The 20544-nt window shown below is 38.3% G+C and overlaps 2 protein-coding genes across 6 annotated transcripts in view; one reads left to right on the top strand and one right to left on the bottom strand.

Annotated features, from left to right (window-relative positions):
* AK9 (adenylate kinase 9) overlaps positions 1-17398 on the bottom strand; it is a 58430-nt gene extending 41032 nt beyond the window's left edge. For 3 of the 5 annotated variants that reach the window (XM_032681353.1, XM_032681356.1, XM_032681358.1), the window contains exons 1-10: positions 17303-17398; positions 16055-16184; positions 13569-13632; positions 10329-10381; positions 10149-10245; positions 7152-7264; positions 5282-5470; positions 4474-4599; positions 2242-2316; positions 725-826 (exon numbers count right to left, since the gene is read on the bottom strand). In XM_032681353.1, the coding sequence (XP_032537244.1) occupies positions 725-826; positions 2242-2316; positions 4474-4599; positions 5282-5470; positions 7152-7264; positions 10149-10245; positions 10329-10381; positions 13569-13632; positions 16055-16171 (936 nt within the window). In that variant the 5' untranslated portion in view covers positions 16172-16184; positions 17303-17398. Of the gene's footprint in view, positions 1-724; positions 827-2241; positions 2317-4473; positions 4600-5281; positions 5471-7151; positions 7265-10148; positions 10246-10328; positions 10382-13568; positions 13633-16054; positions 16185-17109; positions 17202-17236 lie in introns of those variants that run through there. The other 2 variants (XM_032681354.1, XM_032681355.1) reach the window with 2 other exon arrangements.
* Positions 17399-17816: 418 nt separating this feature from the next.
* The window catches only part of FIG4 (FIG4 phosphoinositide 5-phosphatase), a 60131-nt gene continuing 57403 nt past the window's right edge, over positions 17817-20544 (top strand). The window contains 1 exon segment of the mRNA XM_032681352.1: positions 17817-17964. Coding sequence (XP_032537243.1) covers positions 17899-17964 — 66 coding nt within the window. The 5' untranslated portion in view covers positions 17817-17898.

The raw sequence follows: 20544 nt of genomic DNA, 5'->3' as shown, positions 1-20544 counted from the left end.
ATACAGATGACCTGTCTTTCACTTGTGAATTTGTCAGCAATGGAGAAAACAGAAAAGTGAAGGGAGGGATGTTTCTCTGAAAATGTGTGGTGGAGTCTCCCAGTTACAGTATGGTTCATATATTCAAGGTTTAGTTAAGAAGCAGGAAAGATGAGCGCAACTAAATACAGGTGAAGACATTCATACAGAGACTTCTGGTTTTCAGTTTTATTTGGCAGGGACACAAAGTATAATTGTCATGATTCAGCAAAATTCAGCACTAACTTGCCATGTTTCTAATTAATTACAGGAAATAGAATGAGTGTGATTTCAATTAGGCAGAATGTTGCCGGACTTCTATTAGCACATTGTTTCGCATTCAGGAAAAGAGTAAGGACTGAGCTAAGTGTCAGTTGCTGAGATTGTTATCCTTTGGCTAAAGTTTCTTTATTTTCTTGGAAGGAATTAATTCTTCATTGCTAAAACAATAATTTTGTTCAAAATTTTATTATAATCGTCTCAACCTTTTTTTTGTAATGACACTCTTTCATTTTCATACTTTTAAAGTGGATTTCAGTCCCAGATTTATCTTAAATTCTCATTTCTGAAAAATCAAGGTTTAAAAAATGCCCTTATTGCACAGTAAAACAAACTAGCTCCTGTGAAGCAAAGATGTTACAATATAAGCTTATACTGAAAAAATCTAGTTATTACAGTCAATCACAGTTCAGAAAAGCCCACCTACGTTTTTCTTTCCCCCCAGCGTTTCTTCTTCTTGTTCACTTTGTAGTCGAATTACAGGAGCTGCATTTCGAACATCCATAGACTGAAGCTGAATTACCACTGACTGAAGAGAAAATACCAACTCAGTACCAATCAAAACTGCTTTTATCCTCTGAAAGGGCCCCCAAACCATATTTAAAATTGTAACTTATTATTTATATAATGGTTAAATAAATACTGAGGCCCAGTTTATAGTTTTAACAAGCTATTTTGTAGATACAGGCAGTGCAAAATGCCAAATCACAGTCTTTATATCTCCTCATTATGCTGTGAATCTCAAGCCTCCTAAAGGAATAGGCTGCAAAGGATCAAATCAGTGGAACTACTCAGATGAGCTCCAATCTGAAAAAGAGGCAAGTCTCTTTAGGAAATCAGATTATGCCCATTCAGAAGTAATACAACTTTGGGTAGTTTATTTTAAAAGCTATTTAAACCAGATGTCTACCAATGAGAATCAGATGATATTAAGTTTAAATGAAGTATTTCCTGAATGTAATCTTGCCTGAATACAAGTGTTCTTGAAATGAAAAAGCCAATTCTGTCATGTTTGGAATAGCTGCATAATAGGTCTTTGTTTGTTTCTTTCTGTTTCATAATAGGCCCTTACTTGTAGGTAAAATGGCTGGAATCATTACATAACTTGATTGCGTTTGCTATAAATTTTGTGCTGTAATGTTCACAAAGAGATCATAAATGAGGAAATTGTATGTTCCAACCCTGCAAGATTACTGGGGTTTTCTGTCCATAGGACCAGTCTTGGTAGTGAAGTTCAGCATAAATTGAAATAGTACTTACAGAATTATAATTGATACAATCTGTTTCAAACAACAGAGGAGAAAATGCAGGAGCAGCTCACTTTCTACATTGTCAAAGACGACCTCCTACTTAATTTTCAACCCCATACTTAAGGTTCTGATTTGAAGCAACTCTTAATTCTGAGGCAGAGGATAAGATTATTTATTTGCAAGACTTACCACTAGGTTTTTGGATAGGGAGAATGAGTTGCTATGTCATAAGCTAAAAATATAGACACAAGCACTCAGCAGAACTGTTACAAGAATGAAGTGTCTTCTATTACATTGCAAAACAATATCTAAATTCATAAAAATTCTGTTATTATTTTAGACACAAACACAAAATAGGCCAGTTCTGTAGATATATAGTACTGAAAATGTTTTAATTTCTCATTATATTTTACACTAATACACGTCAGAAAAAGAGCTAAACCAGATGGACACAATACAAAAGAGTCCGTAGCCTTCCTGAAAATATTCTCATGTAACATATACATAAATCTGAAGGCAGTGCAGTGAATCTTATAATAAAGCAATGAAAGCAAGTATTTCAAAGGTCATGTTTTCTAATAGTAAAGTAATAAGTTTTAAACAACTTAAAATTCTGCTGACAGGAAAACAATCCACAGAATTGAGAAATTATTTTCTAGTGGAGGTTAACTTAGTTGGTGCATAGTTTACTTACCTCAAAGAGATCATCTGGTTGCTGATTTCCATCCACTTCAATAAGATATTGACAATTCTGTTCAGCCATCAATTCCTGTTTAAGAACAAAGACATACTCATCAATTGAGTATTGTTAACCACATAATGACAGTTAATGAAGTTAATTCTGTGCCTATACATATCTACGGATGGACTCCTGTGGACTTCAGCAAAATCAAGATTTATTGTACTGATGGCTTATAAAATCTTCTGGAGAGAAACTTTTATCTGGTGACAGATAAATATAGAAAGAGTTCCAAAACTGGAGTTAAAATGGGTTCAGAAAAAAGCTCAGATATCTTAGCTCTAATGCAAAAGAGCTAAAAAATATCAAGATACAGTAACGTTTTGTGTATGAGTTCAACTTCTAATTGTCTAACTACCTTAATTCTTTGCTGGAAAATGATGACAATGTGAATAACACATTTCCTGGAAATACCAGCCATGAGAACAATGTTTTCATTTTGGTCCTGACTCCCAATTTCTTTAAAATTTGAACAATATATTTGATTTTTCTTATTTTCAATTTTCCCATTAGTAAGTAAGGCATTAGACTAAAACAAACCTCCCACGTCCATTGTTAATGCCTCTCTCTGAGGACTGAGAATACTCAGTCCATTCCTGACATATGTTGGTCTAACCTCAGCCCTGAAAAAGCTTAGTGAAGCTGACTTGACAACTTCGTAGATAATCTGTTCCAGTTCTTCACTACATTTATGGTCACAGTTCATTTCCTGGCATCTAGTCTGTCTTCTATACAATAAATTAAATTATCTATCCTATCTTTAGTAAAAATAGATGATAACTAATTACTTCTTTCTAATACTCTTCTACAAAGAAGATAATAGTTTGCATATCTCTAATATACAACGCTCTTATGGTCTTATTCGTACATCCATAATATTTGCATTAATACAACAACATCTAATTTATTAACTCAGTGTTGACTAACTAAACCCCCACAGATTGCAGATTGTCTGCAGTACTGAGGTCTAGCCAATTATTTCACGTTAATTGTTCATTAGGTTTCCTTCCTCACTGTAGTATTTCACATTTATTTCTAGTCAATTTTATCTTAACAATTCATCAAGCACCCAAAGCGTGTTCTCCAAAGTTCATTCAACCTACCCCAGCTCAGTGCCAACTGCGCATCCGAAAAGCTTTTATTTCCAGTTTAGCATCTCAACCTCAACATAACAAAACCCTGTGTTCTTTTAACGTATTAGTGGACCGCTAAATATCTTCACTAATACATTCACCACTAGCGAAGCCTAAGTTAGACCTACCAACTAGTGGAATGTGTTGAACCTGTTGAAGTCTGGTATACATCCTATGGGAATTTATTCTAAACAACTTTCCATTAGTTTGATCAAGAGAAATCCATGTGAGACTGTGTAATGATTAAAGATATCACATCTTTTGTTTTCCCCTTCACAGCAGTAACAAGTTTGTTACTCTAGCGACGGAGGTTATACCAGTTTTACACAATTTTATCTAAAGGATTAAATAATCCATAGGGAAATCAAAGGGCATAATCAGTAATTGTCAAGTGGGCATCAAACATGAGGATTTTGCAGTTGCTTATACCAGGAGATAGGGAAATAAAATAAAAGAACAAATTATTCCTTTGGACCTGTTCTGTTGGGGTTTTTTTAATTGAAAAAAAAAAAAAGAGACACATAGTACATCCACCTTCCTGAACACAACAGGAAAGGAAAAAACAATGCCATAGCTGCAGAAATGAAAGAGGCAACAAAGCAAACTGATGGGATAATTACTGTATATTTGGATCCGCAGACAATGAAGCAGGTGAGGAAGGGAATCTATTGGAGTGGAAGGCAATGGATGTAAAGAGCAGATTACTTATGGGATTGCATTCTGGAATGGACTCTGGTAATTGTGATGAAACACTGGAGTCTTCAAATTCTTCACTTACTAGACTGAGAAAGCGTCTGTGGTGGTAGGTATGGTTTCCCTTTTAAAACTCAACTTTTAAAACTCAAACTTGATCTTGATCCCAGAGTGCAAACCTCACTGACAGACAACAACTTTGTATCATTGATTTCAGAATGCATTCCAGAATCTGGGGATATGTTGTAGCATGACCCCCTCCATACAACAAATCTCAAACTAAAAAACCCAATTAAAACAGTGCAAGATATTTTTAGAAATCTTCTGTTATGCATGATCATATTACTTTGTTTTTTCTTACTTCTAGAGGATGAAGCATTATATCCTTATATGTTCCAACTCTTTTCTCTGCATTTTCAAGAATATCTTCAGGCCTCTGCACTAATTGCTGAAAAGATTCTGCTTTCTTATGTAGATCTTCTGCAGTCTGCAGAACAAAATTTAAAGATACAGAAATAATATGTTGAAATAATTTTTGTCTTCACTCAAAAGTAAATAAAGTAGCTTTGCAGAGTATTGCAATGAGTATCAGTCCAGTGATTGCTGACCATGATCCTTTCCTGATGATGTATAGTTACCACAAATGGAAAGGAATGTGCCTAGAACTTGCATTGATAAGTCTCTGGCCACTGTTATAAAAATTCAACCTGAATTCAAAATTAATACCATCACGAAAAAAAAAATTCATTCGTAGTAATGTAATACCAAAAGCAGAAAATGAGCTAGTGTCCTGCAAATACCAGTAAAACTTGCTCCAATAAACAAAATTTAAGAACTCTTTTATTTGCCTAGATCAAAAACAGGCAATGGAGAGTCACTCTTTTCCTCCTGATGCACTCTCTTAACTTATGGCAAGGAACAGTTCAGTGACTTATGTGTTAAAGACCGAATCCAGGTTAAGCTATACAATCATCAGCACTTGCTGTCATTTAAACCTACCATTTAAGTATTATCTCACATCTCTTAAAGCAGAACAGAAACGGAATTAAGATTAAAGTTGAGCAAAATTAATTCATAATGTAGTGTAGTGATATTTTAGAGTATCAGAATTTGTTCTGCTTTGTCTAAATTATAATACTTTGCATTGTTTAGAAATTAGCAATATTTACCTCTTCTTCCCCTCCTTTTTCTTCTTCCTCTTCCTGCTCCTCTTCTTCATCCTTTTCTTCATGCTGATTTTTCTCTTTCTTATGCTTCTCAGTAACTTTAGGATCCCACTGGCTCCTCTGATACACCTGCCCTGAATCAGGGTGTTGCCTTTGTCCTGATATTCTTTGGCATAAGTCATAGTCTGGACACTAGCAAGGAATAAGTAAAAAGAAATGATGTGTTTATTGTCCTGCTATAACATCTTTTTCTCAGAGAGACAAAATTTCTCTAAATTGGTCTACTAATAACAGTATTTTATTATTCCCAGAGTTATCTAGAATCTCCATTCTTCTGTTCCTTTTAATCTAATGAAAATAGTTACATTTCTGACATATCTGTGAAAGCAGCTTGAATAAACTGAAATCAAAGGCAAAATCATTCATTCAACTTTGGGACAAGGATTTTTAATGCACATTTCGTCTCAGTCTTTTTCCCAGAAGAGAAGATGATGATGTTACTACAAGAAGTCAAGAATTACATTTTTCTTTCCAGTGTAGTTAGTATATCCATTTGTACTGTTGCATATGAAACTATACAACACATATTCTCAAGAACTGGGATTTCTCACTACCTGGTATTAAAACAAAGATTGACTTTCTGAAAAAAATCAAGTCTGCCTAAAAAGCAGCACAAAAATATGTTTCTCTAATATTTTAAGATCTTTCCATGACCATAAAAAAAAGGTTTGAAGTAGGCATTCATAAATTTTTACTATGCATATTCAAGCAAATTAAGTCTTAACAGTATAGGATTAAAACAAACATGCAGTTAAATCTGCAAAGTCATAGAATAGATCCATACCCTGAAGCTTAGCATCTGAAAAAACACATAGACAACCAGATATGACAACCAGAATCAAAATCCCAATGAGAATGGAGCACAAGACCAGAGGTTGACTATTCAAAGCTACCTCAGCAGCTCACTCTGCACATTCAAAGTAAAAGAGAGAAATAATCTAGTTGATAATAAATAAAACATTACAAGAAGGGTCTGAAACTTTGTTCATGACTATACAGTTATTTTATCTGCATGGAATCTGGCAGTTTGGTGTGGGCTAGCTAGTATCCTCCCCAGTGAACAGCTGGGCACAATCTGGAGAACAGCACAGGCCTAGGGCCTTTGCCAGTGGGCAATTTGGGCATGGCCATCCCATTCTGATTAATAAGACAGGTTAGTGATGTTTGGCCAAAGCAGTCAGCCTGATGTCTGAAAAGTCCCTGTTGCCTTGTTTTTTTACTAATATGGAAGTAGAAAGCAAGTCCATTCTTTTAAGTTAAAATGAGAAAGTCCTCTTAATCCTACACTTCCAACGATTTATGGTTCTTTGGTTATATCAGAGTCACTTCTGTAAAATATCTGGTATGTCCCACAACAAATTGAGATTTGTAAACAAGATGAATGAATAATGAATAAGAAGCAGTTTCACAATTAGTGAGTGAGAAATAAAACAATTTGCTTTCTAACTTCCATATGTGGGAAATTTTTTCCTGCAATATGTGGATGGCAGATGTACATTTATCCAAAATCCCATAATAATCATGTTACTCAGAATTTCCTTTTCTTGAAAACCTCTATCTTCTAATCGGTGGAGGTGCAAAGACTGTAACTGCTGCTGAAGTTTTAGGAAATGTTCATTATTTTACCTGAGCAATGCTTATAATGGAATAACATAGTGAAATTCCATTCCAATACAGAAGAGAACAATTTATCGCTCCTCAATAAATACTATACTCAAGTGCACAGAGGAAAATATGATCTTTTGGCATACGCAGCATATGAGTCTACTAATAATTAAGAAAATTATTAGCAAGTTAATGAAGATGACGTTACCTTAATGTTAATCAGGAAATCCGGTTTTAATTTTAGATTCTTTATTTTCTCTATTTGCTGTGAAACAGTCATGTATTCCTCCGAGAGAGAAGGAAATCCACTGAGAACATAACCTGACAAATACATTTTATGAAACATATTTTCTAGAAGCTTATGTCAAATACAGGGCTAGTTTTACTTGTCTTTAAACAATACATTTAGTGGCACAATTTTAAACCATGTACATGATATAACACTACTAAAAAAAAATTGTTGCACCCATGTCTACTTCCGATGAAATACAGAAAAGTGTGTTGTTCTCAACTTTATACAGAGTACTCCCAAAATTTGTTAACTCAAGAATTATGAGGACGTTAAAGATCATACTCAGACCACCTGCTTTATACAACCTTGGAAGGTCTTTGCTTCTATGGACAAAGAAGGGAGTCTGAACCACACTCCTGCCTCTCAAAAGAAGGCACTATGCACACGGTATGCACGCAGAGGCAGCCAACTTGGTAAGCATCTGTTCACTTGGGATTCACAATGCTGAGTCCTGTCTGGCAAGCAGACGTTGGCTATATATGACAAGCATAGTGGTAATAGTACTTTTTTTCCTACTATTATTACAGTGCTCAGCCCCACAGATGAAATCGTGGCTTCAAGTTCCCAGGACAGTACTGTAACTACTAACGGCTGCATCTGGTGCAGCAAGAACTACTGTTACAGCAAGAAAATCAATATTTATAAGGCCAGAAGGAGAGACTAAAAAGAATTGGGTGGATTTTTTTTAGCCAAATAATGATAATATTCCCTTAGAGAGGTGGTGCATGCTTAGAATTTTATGTGCTAACATTTAAATGCAAGTCTGGGCAGCACAAAAACATAGCAGTCTTTGCAAGACGTATTAGGAGTGAAGACTTCTCCTTCTTTGGGGAGCTACTATTCATAGATGCAAAATTTATAGAAGAGGATAAGCAAGAGAGAGCATAATATATAGTCATTCCTCTAGGAAATTAAAATCCTGGATTCTAAGTTGTCGATACCTTTAGAGAATTCTAACTGGTAGGTGTGAAGAGTCTGCACAGTCTCTGCTTACCAACACATCCCAGACAACAATAGCTGATGTGATGAGAATGGGAGTGTAACATGGGAAACTGTTTGTTCTCTGACAGAGTGTTTGCCCCCAAACCAATAATGTGGGGAGACTAACAATGATGAGGTATAGCTATGGCAACCATCAACCAGATCAGATAGCAACCAGGGGATTACCAAGAAACTTTTGAGGGGATAAGGAGCCACCTTGAAGAGAAGCATTAAAACCTGTGGCCAGCGGAAGAGATCTTAGAGCAAGGCAAAAGAACAGGAGCCTAACCAGGTTTGATGTGCCAGCACCACAGCCTTCTGGCTAGGCCTGGCAGAACAGCCTCCTTCTTGGATGCTCTGAGTAATCTGCATTTCAACTACTGGACTGACAGAACAAGGTGTGTACTGTTTAAAAACCTGTATTTTTCAAACATTAAAAGTAAAAAACTCAGCCTCTCATAAAACAGTTTCTTAAATCTTTAATGAATAATTAACAGAGAATTGACTGATTAGTTCCTGCTGAAAGCTTAAGTTTCCCAAGGATTATACTAAGATAGTAGTTGATCAAACAAAAAGTTATTAGAACTAGAAATTATTTAACAAAACTGGTTTTGGAGATCAGTTCTAGTTGGTAGGAAAAATAGTGAAAATGTTGGCTGTTCTATTCCTTGCTACTTTGGGGTATCTGTAATACAGAAAATGTCTTGGCTACAAGAACGAAACTTTTATCAACTTTACAGTCTCTAGGATCTCTGTGTCCTCTGGCATCTTCAGGCAGACTCAAAAAGGGGAACTCCAATAACAGAAATACCTCTTTATGCCTTTTATGGATTAAGAGACTGGCATTTCTGCTGATACCTCTTCCAGCAAATTTTCTGTCCACATCATACCTTTTTTTTTTTTCATTTATTCCCTATTTCTCTGTCTTTTTTTATACTGTTTTAAAAGCCTGGCTTCATCAGTCAAGGCTGCATATTTTGCAAAACTGTTGGGTCTTGGACTAGAGAAGAAAAAAAAACCCATTGCAACTGAAAGCTCAAAAAGCATGCTAGTTTTCAGAGTAGAAGAAACTTAAAATTTTCTTGCCACTACACCTGTCTCTCTCCTATAATGGAAATTTCAAATAAAAGTCAGAATGAGGAAAAAAACTACATTTCCTTTTTACTTTCTTTCCACTTAGCAGCGTATTTGTTTCTTCTTCAGGAAAGCAGGTTCAGACTAGCAAGATCTGCAGCACTAGTCTTGACAGCCTCAATTAACATAATCTTTCTGCAAATAGAAGAATTATTACTACTACCAATACTATTTTCATCTTACTCTCTGTGACAAAACATACCATATCCGTAAGTTAATCCCTAAACACACTCATTTTATTGATATTTCACAACCTGAAGAGCATGAAAAAACGTGTTACCATCTAATACAAAATAAGTCATATTTGAGCACCAATGGATGTAAAGTGTGGAGAGAGGGGAAGCCTGATGAGGAGTGGCTGTGGTCCCTTGGTTTGGTCAGTCTGGAGGAGATTGAGGGGAGATCTCTTTGCAGTCTACAACTTCCTCAAGGGAAGAGGAAGGGCAGGCACTGATCTCTTCTCTGTGGTGACCAGTGACAGGACCTGAGGGAATGGCCTGATGTTGTGCCAGGGGAGTTTTAGGTTGGATATTAGAAAAAGGTTCTTCATCCAGAGGGTGATTGGGTACTGGAAGAGGCTCCCCAGGCAAGGGGTCACAGCACCAAGCCTGACAGAGTTCAAGAAGCATCTGGACAATATTCTGACACAGATGGTATGATTCTTGGGGATGGTTCCGTGCAGGGCCAGGAACTGGACTCGATGATCCTGATGGGTCCCTTGCAACTCAGCATATTCTGTGATTCTATGAAAATTACAGCTAGTACATTCTAAGAAGTTTAAGCTACAAACATACTTACCAAAATGAGCAACTTCTGGTGACTCAAGCTTTTGCAGGACCATTTCGGTAACCAGTTCCTCAGAAATACTTTCACCTTTAAAAAGCAATTCTTGACACTAAGGTAAAATGCAAAACATAGTATTATACAATATGGATTTGTCAAGAATGTGAAAAACTCACTAGAAGGTTAGACTTTTACCTTAAGTCCATATTCTGTTTCTTCATGAATATTTGTTTGAATTACTTCTGAAGCTGACAGAGCATATCAGAGAGAAGAAAATTAAAATAGTTAATAAAAAGTATTTTCTATACAGACAGGTATATGCAGATACATAAATACATACACAGACACACCAGAGTATGTATGTGTGTTCCAAGCCATCAGACTACTTTTGAATGAACAGCCATTATAATTAGGGCCATTATTGTACTTTGCCCACCCAGAACTTAGAGCCTTCTGGCAAGGTTTGGGTAGGTGTTTCTCCCTACAGTTTAACCCTGTACACACTACAGAAAAATGCACAACAGCAGTTTTGCAGGATTATTTTAACTACTGATTTATATTAAGTCAGCATTATCCCTTTGTAATCCATAGATAAGTATTTCAGCTCAATCCCTTCCTAAATTTTAAAAGCAAGATGTAGCAGAACTGCTTAGATGCACAAAACCATCTACTTAAAAAAGTCATTAAGAATCTATTTCTTACATAGTTTAATTGTCTAAAATTAAATAAATACTAAACTTGACATTCATTAAATTCAAAGACCTGCCCTCTGTCTATGTCGACAGTGGCATCATAGCAGAACGATCCTGGAAGTCTTTCACACTTCTGTACAAATTAAATAAGCAGACACTTTACAAAAGTTTTCAAGAATGACCCTTAAGGCTACATTTATATTACTAATAAACCAGGTCAGGGAAAGGTCCTGAAACCAGGTGGCTCATGCCTATACGGCCATAATCTTTCTTCTCAAACACAGTGGCTGTTTTCCAACTGTTCCTACTACTAATGATGACTGTTGCACATACCATCCTTCGTACAATGAATGGGTGCTTGGGAGAACAGCATTTGCCACAGGCCAAAGCTGAGACAGGGAATGTACTAATAAACGATACAGACAACTGAAAATCAGCAATCTGTGTGCATCCTGGCCCTGTTTTATTTATGAGTATTGAACTATTCATTGGATAAATGGATAGAAAGATAGAAAGACTGTGAACACTTTTCCTATTTAATAATTCTCTATCTTGGTTTATTTTTAACACAACACAGGACAGATATTTTTACACTGGAGCAAGTCCAGAAGTGGGCACCAATATGATTAGAAGTGTTGAATGTACTAGGAAGGCCAAAAGAACAGGCCTTGTTCAGCCTGAAGAAAAACAGACAAATCTTACTGTTGTCTAAAACTTACTGGGAGATCACAAACTCAGAACCACTGTCTTCACAGAAGTGCAATTAGGACAGGAGGCAACAGACATAAGAAGAACGTGAGAAATCTGAATGGGGTAATTAGGAAGCAATTCTTCATCATGAAGGTAGTCAAACATTGTAAAGTGTTTCTCTGAGAGGACACAGAGTCTCCATCCTTGGAAATATTCCAGACTCAACTGAGCAACCCTCTCTAGTTGACTCTGCTTTGAGAGGAAGGTTGAGACTCAGTCATTTCTGGAGGTCCTTTCTGAACTCAATTATTCATGTTTATATATGTTGAATTTCTTCATTTCTTTCTTTTTTGATGTAGAAAGTGAAAAAAAAACTTACTAGCTAAAGTTGAAGGAATATGTGTGTACACATATTGTGTGGGTACACTAACCAAAAGATTAAAAGAAATATCATGAGAAAAATTAGAAAAGAATAATTCTCTGAATCTACTAGAAATAAGGCTTAAAAATGCAGAAAGTGAGATTTAGATCAGTCATAAGAAAAACTTTCTAATGGCAAAGACTGTGTTACAGAGACAGACTGCCTAGAGATTCTAAAAACAAATCTGATGGACATTTGTCAGTAATGGTTTAAATACTTTCAAACAGAGTGGATTGGCTTAAGTACATTCCTGAGGTGCCTTCTGATTTTGGTCTGATCTATGTTTTGGAACAGGTATTAATTTTTTGTTATACAATAATATGAATTTAAAATTCTATAGTTACATAAGTCCAAAAAGCACTTTATTAAAACTGAATTTTACCATGTTAGAGTTCCAAACCTTCAAAAGAAGATAAAGATGCTTCATCTGATTAATAACTACATACTCACAGGAATATGAAGTGTTACCCTGTCCACTAGAGGGCTTTCATTAGAACAATAAAAAAATACCAGGGGGCAAATTTAAACGACAAAACTTAAGCATAAATGATATGTAAAGAATAAGTTCATAATCAGAACAACTTACACATATATACCATAACATCTGATTTACAATTTGGTGTTCCCAAAGAGGTACTCAAGAAATTTCTTCATAGTTAAGGTTATATTGTGCTTCTTTTACTTAAAAATATTGTATTACTCTTCAAACTGGTAGGACATATGTGGTGTAAAAGTTTTCTTTCTTTCATAAAACTTCAGTGAAAGAATCAAGATTTGTGAATTATAATGTCAGAGATATAAAAATATTACCAGGGCATTAAAAAAATTACATCTTTTTTAGCGTTTCTTTACTTACTGCTGACAAAATTAGGACCAAAAAAACCTCAAACAACTTCCAGAGATTTAATTCTTTTCTGTAGGAACTTTCTTTCTAAGATGCCTCAAAATGAAAAAGAAATCTCAAGCAATGTGTTTATAGAGAATAAGATAATGTTATACATAACAGGTTTTACTCTACAAATCTTCAAAAATCTTTGATGAGAGGGACTGTCAGAAATGTAGCTCAAGAGCTTAAAAAATTAAATGACACCTTTTATTCTGGTAAATGCATGGTAGGAGAAATTAACTACACCTTCTGAAATAAGCCATTGGATATTTTTGGTTTAGAAATTTGAAAATGCCAGTTCCCATTACTTCCTTTACTACTTGCAGTGATACAAAAGCTATGCTTCTGTTTCCTGGAGGACATCCACCTTGCACTGAACACCGCACAAAAGAAAAGAAAGATCCTTCTATTTTTTCATGGTCTGTATTGGAAAATGTCTGTGCTCCCTGGAGTTGAATGAGTTGCCTCCATGTGAACAAGAAGGGTCACATGAATCACCTTACAGGATTGGGAATAGAATTTGATTATGATGAAAAAAACCCCCACAGTGATTTTCTAAGACTTTCAATAACTAAAAAGCCATTATCAGCAATTGTATTTCTGGCAAAATGGTTACTTGGTCCTTATCAGAAGCCTTTGCTGGAATCAGAAACATGCCTTATTGAGCTCCAGGGAACAGCGAGGACATTCTAAACCAAAAGATATTGTGAAACAATTGCAATGTTCCAAATACAGTGTATGTTTACCTTCTATGAAAATGCAATTCCATCTCTGTGCTAGTTTTCTAGCTAATGTTTTCTTTCCAGAACCCTTAAAACAAAAAATACACTTTTAAAAGAAAAACAGGCTGAACAAAACCAAAAAAAACCCCCGCAAACATATCACACAATAAAGAATATATTTTCATATGATAAAAACAACTACAAGCTACCATTGGGATTAGGGCCTCTGAGTTATGCACTGGACAAACACAGAACACTCTTTTATTACCATCCTCTATTGTATACTGCCTAGCATTGCTAGTATACTGCTATTGCCCTTTGCAGTTAATTATCATCAAAGACTTTGTTTCTGAGTAACTCTATCTAAAACTCAGCTATGATTTGCCCACATATTCCTATGAGAAACCCTTTAGGACTGAAACTTATTATCTTCAGCCTCAAAGCCTATTATGATGCAAACCTGCTCAAGCCTTTCTGAGTAGGATACATAGGGATAATATTCTTTGACTAAAACAACAAATGCTTAAAAATGGTTTGATACTGACAAAATGTTTATTTTATCATTTATATGAGTCTTCAGGAACCGACACAATCAAGAAAAATGAGGCATCTAAGAGTACAGCTACCTGAATGGGATTTTTTGTAACTCACCATCTTCCACCCTCAGGATTGTGCCCCTTTTTTCCAAGGGCATATACGAAGACCTGTTTTGACAGTTTGCTTACCCCAGATAAATTTTGTGATTAAAAAATAGTAAAAATCCACAAAAATATAAATCACAGTTCCCAGTTAACAATGTATCAGCAAACACTCCAGCTTCTCACAGTTTAAATCTTACAGATGTGATGTAAGTATATATATTTGGTTTTGGTTTAATGGCACTGTGTTTTTAACTTAAAAGATCTATCTTAAATAAGATAGGTGCTCTACACATCACTCATATAAATAAAAAATATTATCATAAAGATAGACTATTTAATTCCCTGTTTTCCTGGTAAGGACTGTACAGTTTTAACCCTTTGTTAAATCTGTATTAATGTAAAGCGTCTACTGAAAGCAATGATTGAGAATATGAGAATATTTTTGTATTATTTTTCAAGGAGCATTTTATGCTGGTTTAGTCTAAAAAATGTAAAGTTACCTTTTTCATGTGAGGTTAGAAATTTGACGTTTGTATAAAATTAGACAAGCTAGTTCAGTAGTTTTCTACTGAGCTGAGTGCACTCTTTTAAGTGCATATAGCCATACGACATGTTATACAGCAAACTTGTACCAAAAAAAGAACTCCCTTCAGCAAACTAAGGCACTAATGCACCCCCACACAAAGTCTCCTACATTTGGTAAAAGAGAAAAATCTGAGAAGTTTAGGATTATAAAACATTGCATTTTCCTAAGTACGGGAGGCCACAAATTATTTGAGAAAAAGAGAGATCTTGAATTATAGTTGAAATGAAGTACAAACCTTATTGGATCCAATCTTGTTGGATTTCAGATGTTCCCAAATACATGATATATAACTATGTCAGAATTTTAATATTAAGGTTAAGATATGTAATATCTCATTGTACGTCTGTAAGTCAGTACATTAACCTTAAGGTTCTTTCATGGCTATTTATGTCTTTAACCATCAAGTTTTTTAAAAGTTAGAATACTTAATAACATCGTTCTGGTTTTGGCTGGGGTAGAGTTAATTTTTTTCATAGTAGCAAGTATGGAGCCATGTTTTGGATTTGTGCTGAAAAGAAGTGTTGTTAATATAGAGATGTTTTTGCTGCTGCTGAGCAGTGCTTATGCGGAGACAAGGCATTTTCTGCTTCTCATAATGCCACGCTGGTGAAGAGACTGGAGGTGCACAAGGAGTTGGGAGCAGACACAGCTGGGACAGCTGACCCCCACTGACCAAAGGGATACTATATGGTATCATGCTCAGCTTATAAAGTTGGGAAGAAGAAGGAAGGGGGGACATTCAGAGTGATGGTGTTTGTCTTCCTAAGTAACCGTTTCACATGATGGGGCCCTGCTCTCCTGGGGATGCCTGCCCATGGGAAGTGGTGAATTAATTCCTTCTTTGGCTTTGCTCACATGTGTGGCTTTTGCTTTATCTGTTAAACTGCCTTTATCTCAATCCATGAGTTTTCTCACTTTTACCCTTCTGATTCTCTGTCCCATCCCACTGGGGCTAGTGAGTGGCTGCGTGGGATTTGGTTGCTGGCTCGGGTTAAACCACCACAAAAATAAAAACCATCCAGTTGTCAATGTGAAAAGAAATTTTTTGAGCAACGTGTAACTTTTAACACTTTCAATTGTACCTGATCGATCACTCAGGCCAAAAATTGGCCTCATTAAATGAGATCAGAATCTTTACCACACTCTGAAGGATTTGAAGAGTGGAAAAGGTGAAAAAGTAGGTGTTCGATCCTTTTGGTAGCATCGCTAAACTAATGTTTTGAAAGGAAAAGTAAAATCATTAGCAAAATATCTGAAGAAAAAATTTCTATCAGACATCTTACTGGCTTTCCAAAGATAATTAAGCAAGTGGGCTTGGACAACAGAAAGGATTTTTCAGCCTCATCTTCATCAAAGATGTCTGTAAAGGGCTGAGCTTGTTTTTCCTCCTGCGAAGCCATGTATTATCTAAGACTGGGAGAAAAATACAGTAGTTACATATGTGTAAAATGACTTTCAAGTGGAACTGAATTACAAGGTAAATGGCTTTGTAAAAAAAAAAACAAAACAACAAACTGTTATAAGAAGAAAAAGCATTTAGAGAACGTACACAATTCAGAACATACCCATTACTAAGAGAAAAGCCACTTGTGAAAAAAAAGAGACTGTCAGAACTGCCCCGGACCCCCAGGGGCAGTTGATAACAACTTTTTCCTGACTCTCAAACTGCCTGTTGCTCTTTTTTAGTTGTTTCATTGCCTTGTCCTTCGTGCTCCAATTACCACACAGTCTCTCTGGTCCCTGAAATGTACCGTGGGCCTGCTAAGACCTTCGCTTTTGAGCTTCAGACACAGAAGGCCCCCGTCATGGTCAGTGGAACCACACGTAGGTACATGAATAAGGCTTTGTAGAATCAAATCACGGTTCATAATCTGTCCACTCACAAATCCCAGCTTTTCCAGGACTGCCAGAAGCCGCACATCCCAACAAATTAAAACCCAAACAAGCTTCTAATTAAGGTAAGTTGGAAGAAAATTTGGGTGGGCCTTTCACACAAATGGAGGCCAAAAATGTGAGAAGCTTGTTAAAGCTTATTTGAAGAAGGCAAAAAAACCCTCTGGCTTTCTTTAGAGGGCCACTTCAGTCTCACCCATACAGCCCCAGTACAACCTCCACACAACCCAGTACAACCCCACAAAACCCCCAGTCATTTTTAAATTAAATAACTGAATTTGAAAATTCTACTGAGAATCTGAAAAATCTGAAAAAAAAATCTGAAAAGAGTCTTGAAACGTCAAACTGAAACATTCAGACACCTTCGTAATAAGTATTTTAATATATATAAAAAAAAGGCCTCCACGTGCGAACCAACACCCGATTTCTCTCATAGGAAACGCACCGGTTGAGCTTTACCTGCCGTTCCCCGCAGTTTCGCCCTTTCCTAGACCTTCACAATTAAGGGTCAATTTCCAAATTCACAAAAACACCACAACCAAAGCAAAGAATTAAACCAGCCAGACACACACCGTCCCCACTCCCAGGACCATGTCCCGGTGGACGCCTCCCTGGGGTCGGATCGGAGGGGCACTTACGTCGCACGCGCGCGAGGCCTGAGCGAGGTCCCCGCTACCTTCGCGCGCGCCCCGGTGCCCGGGCAACGGTCGAGCCCCGCCCCCTGCACCTGGCCCCGCCCCCAGGGAGATGGAGCCCCGCCCTGTCAGGGAGGGTGAGACAGAGGCCCCGCCCTCTGTCATTGGCCCCGCCCCTCAGAGGCGGGTGAGGCGGAGGCCCCGAGGGGGCTGCGGAGCTGTTCCTGGTGCTGACCGTGCTCCCCTCGCAGGGAGCGCGTCCCGGTGGGAGCAGCGGCTGCGGCTACGGCTGCGGCTGCCTCGCCCGCCCCGGTGCCGCTGCCGGGAGCCGCCGCTGCCGGGAGCCGCTGCTGCCGAGGAGCGGCGCGTGACGCTGCTCGCCGGCCCCTCCGGCAGTGGCGGCGGCGGCGCAGGCGCGCTTCCTCTCCGTCCCGTGGGTGCGCCGGCGCGGTGGCGCGCCGCCACTTCCGGGTTCCCCCGTTGCCGGAGCTCAGTCCCGGTGTGTCCCCCCCCTGCTCTGGCGGGGACCCACCGCCTGTTCCTGGGCTGTCTCCGGGCAGCCCCCGCCGCTCCCGCCCCGGCCCTGCCTCGGGGCCGCCATGCCGGCGGCGGCCGCCCCCCTGATCAGCTCCGTGCAGAAGCTGGTGCTGTATGAGACCAGGGCTGTAAGTAGCGTCCGCCCCGCCGCCGCTCCCGGGGCTGGGAGTGTCCTGGCTCCCCTGGCGTTCTGGCTCGGCTCTGCCCGGGGCTGCTGCCTCGGCTGGGCTGTAGCTTGTCAAAAACTGCTCCTTGCCTTCCTTCCCTTTTGCTGAGGTTTGGTTCGTTTTGGTCACATTCAAAACATCCTAATAACTTTAAAAAAAAGAAAAAGAAAAGAAGTGTTTAAAGTTCTTGCCTTCACCGTGTCTGAGGCTCGTGACTTAAGAGAAGGAAGGGCCTCTGACACACAGGTCGACGGAGGGCCCTGTGATGCTGGGTGCTACCAGGGTGGCAGAGAAGGCTGGGCCCTGCTTGTTGTGTCGTGTGGCTGTGTCACACAGCCAGGCTCACAGTGCTCACTTGTGCCAGGCGGAGTCAAAACTGGGCAGCCGAAGGTGTCCAGAACTACAGATTTCAGATTTGAATTAAGACTTTAAGCAGGATGGCTGAAGTGGTTACCACCCCCACTGATCTGTTTGCTACTTCTGGCAGATTTCAGTCCTCCTCGCGTGAACGGCTGGTGAAAGAGTTTCCAGAATTTTCAGTCAAAGATTTTTAGCATTCCTTATGTCCTGTTGTGGAAACTGTAAGGATGTGTTATTCATAGTACTTCTTTGCCATGGGCAAAATTGATTGGAGGCTTGAGTGGTAATTTCTACTTTAGCCATGTGATTAGCAGCATGTGAGTCAGAATCCAATTTCTTGATGTAAAATAGCCTAAGATAATACCACTGTGTTTATTACTTTAACTCCAAATCAAATTTCTTTGTGTAGTTTCCCTTGTATGCTGGTTTTTTTAACTTGAGGTAGTTTTGGATGGGGTCAGGTACCATGGCTTTAAATGCAACAGTTAGCTCTATTTTATGTTCAGATGTTATCTGTAGTGATAACAGAAAGATGTTTTGTACACTGAAGTCAGTGTTGCCTCCTGGAAACTTACCAAAATGGCATGGATCGGATGAAGGGGATGCAGTTTGGTCTGCCTGAATAGTCTCAATATGAAGAAGAATCTGACTTTTGTTCTGTCAGAAGTAGGTTTGTACTTTTGTGCTAATTCCTCATTAAACAGCCTGTGAAACAGAGAAGGATTAAAGCATGCAGAGTTAACAGTATAAGTAAATAAAAAAAATGAAGTTTACACTCCAGAAAATCTTTCCAGAATGTTACTTTTTTCCTATGCCTAAAGGAATTTTGATGGCTGCCTTATTCATCTTTCTCACTGTTGCTGGAAACGGCTGATTGTTGTTTTATTTTCAGCTAAATTATCACTGTATGTTAGGAGGGCAATGGGGAAATGTGATTTCTGAATCAGGTCCTAAATTACTGAATTTGGTTGTTCTTGGCTCACAACTCATGCTGCCTCTCAGCTGAGTTTTGGCTTCTTGTGACTGGCACGCATGGGTATCTGGCCTGCTCCTCTCTGAGCTGTAAAACTCAGTTCCTGAGAGACAATATGTTGTGTGCAGGGTCAATACTGTGCTTTAGAGTTCTGTCAGCTTGCTGCAATTCTTTAGGTGTCTCAGGTTGATCCTCTTAGTTCAGGAACCACAGTCTTTTACATCTGGCCAGTGGTAGCTGGCAGTACCTACCTGAATGGGTGGGTTTGCCCATGCTCTGTTCTGTTCAGAATTCAGTAAGGGTCAGATCCAGCAGCCCTGATCACTCCAGGAGGCAAGCTGGTTTGTGGATGAACATGTGCCATTTGAAATGTCTCAGCTGAGCAAGGGTGTCTCAAAGCTGTTCCTTTAGTCAATTCTTGTGAGTGATGAAAATGGAATGTTTTCCCTGAGTGTGGTTATGTTCTTATTTAAAAAAATAAGAAGTGCGAATTAAAGCACATTGTGTTTTGATATTCAAATTCTAGTCCTTCTTTCAGAAGAAAAAATACAATAGGAATCATTTTGGTGTGATTATACGAAAAGAGTTGATGCACTTAATAAACTCATAGACTGAGGTATATTAGAAGGGACTTCTGGAGATCATCTAGTCCAGCCCAGTGCACAAAGCAGCTTAAACAAGAGCATGTTGCTCAGGGCTGCGTGCAGCTGAATTTTGAATACTTCCAAATACATAGATTTTACTGCCTTTGCAGACAACATGTTCTGAGCTTGACCACCCTTATTGTTTAAAAAAAAAGTGAGAAATTCCTTATATTAAATTGAAATTTTACATGTTTCAAGTTGTATCCATTGAACCTTGTTCCATCCACTTGAAAGAATTTGTCTCTGTTATCTACACCTTCCCATTACATAGATTTAGACAGTAAGATGCTGCCAGAGCTTTCTGAAGGCTGAACAAACCCAGTTCTCTCAGTGCATCAAGTGCTCTGTCCTCTGAATCATCTAGGTAGCTCTCTGCTGGACTCATTCACTATGCTGATGTCCATCTTGTGCTGGGGAACCCAAAACTGGACTGCAGATTTGAATAGGTCACAGTTGCTGTTGCAGTTGATTCAGTGTCACATTGGGCTGCTGACAGAAGTTCCCACTTCTTTTCCCTGAGGTATCCCTCGTGTGGTGTCCTTTGCATGAAATCTCACAGTCATG

The sequence above is a fragment of the Chiroxiphia lanceolata genome, chromosome 3 (genome assembly GCF_009829145.1).
Source record: "Chiroxiphia lanceolata isolate bChiLan1 chromosome 3, bChiLan1.pri, whole genome shotgun sequence".
Lineage (NCBI taxonomy): Eukaryota > Metazoa > Chordata > Aves > Passeriformes > Pipridae > Chiroxiphia > Chiroxiphia lanceolata.
This window is presented reverse-complemented; position numbering and strand designations above follow the sequence as displayed.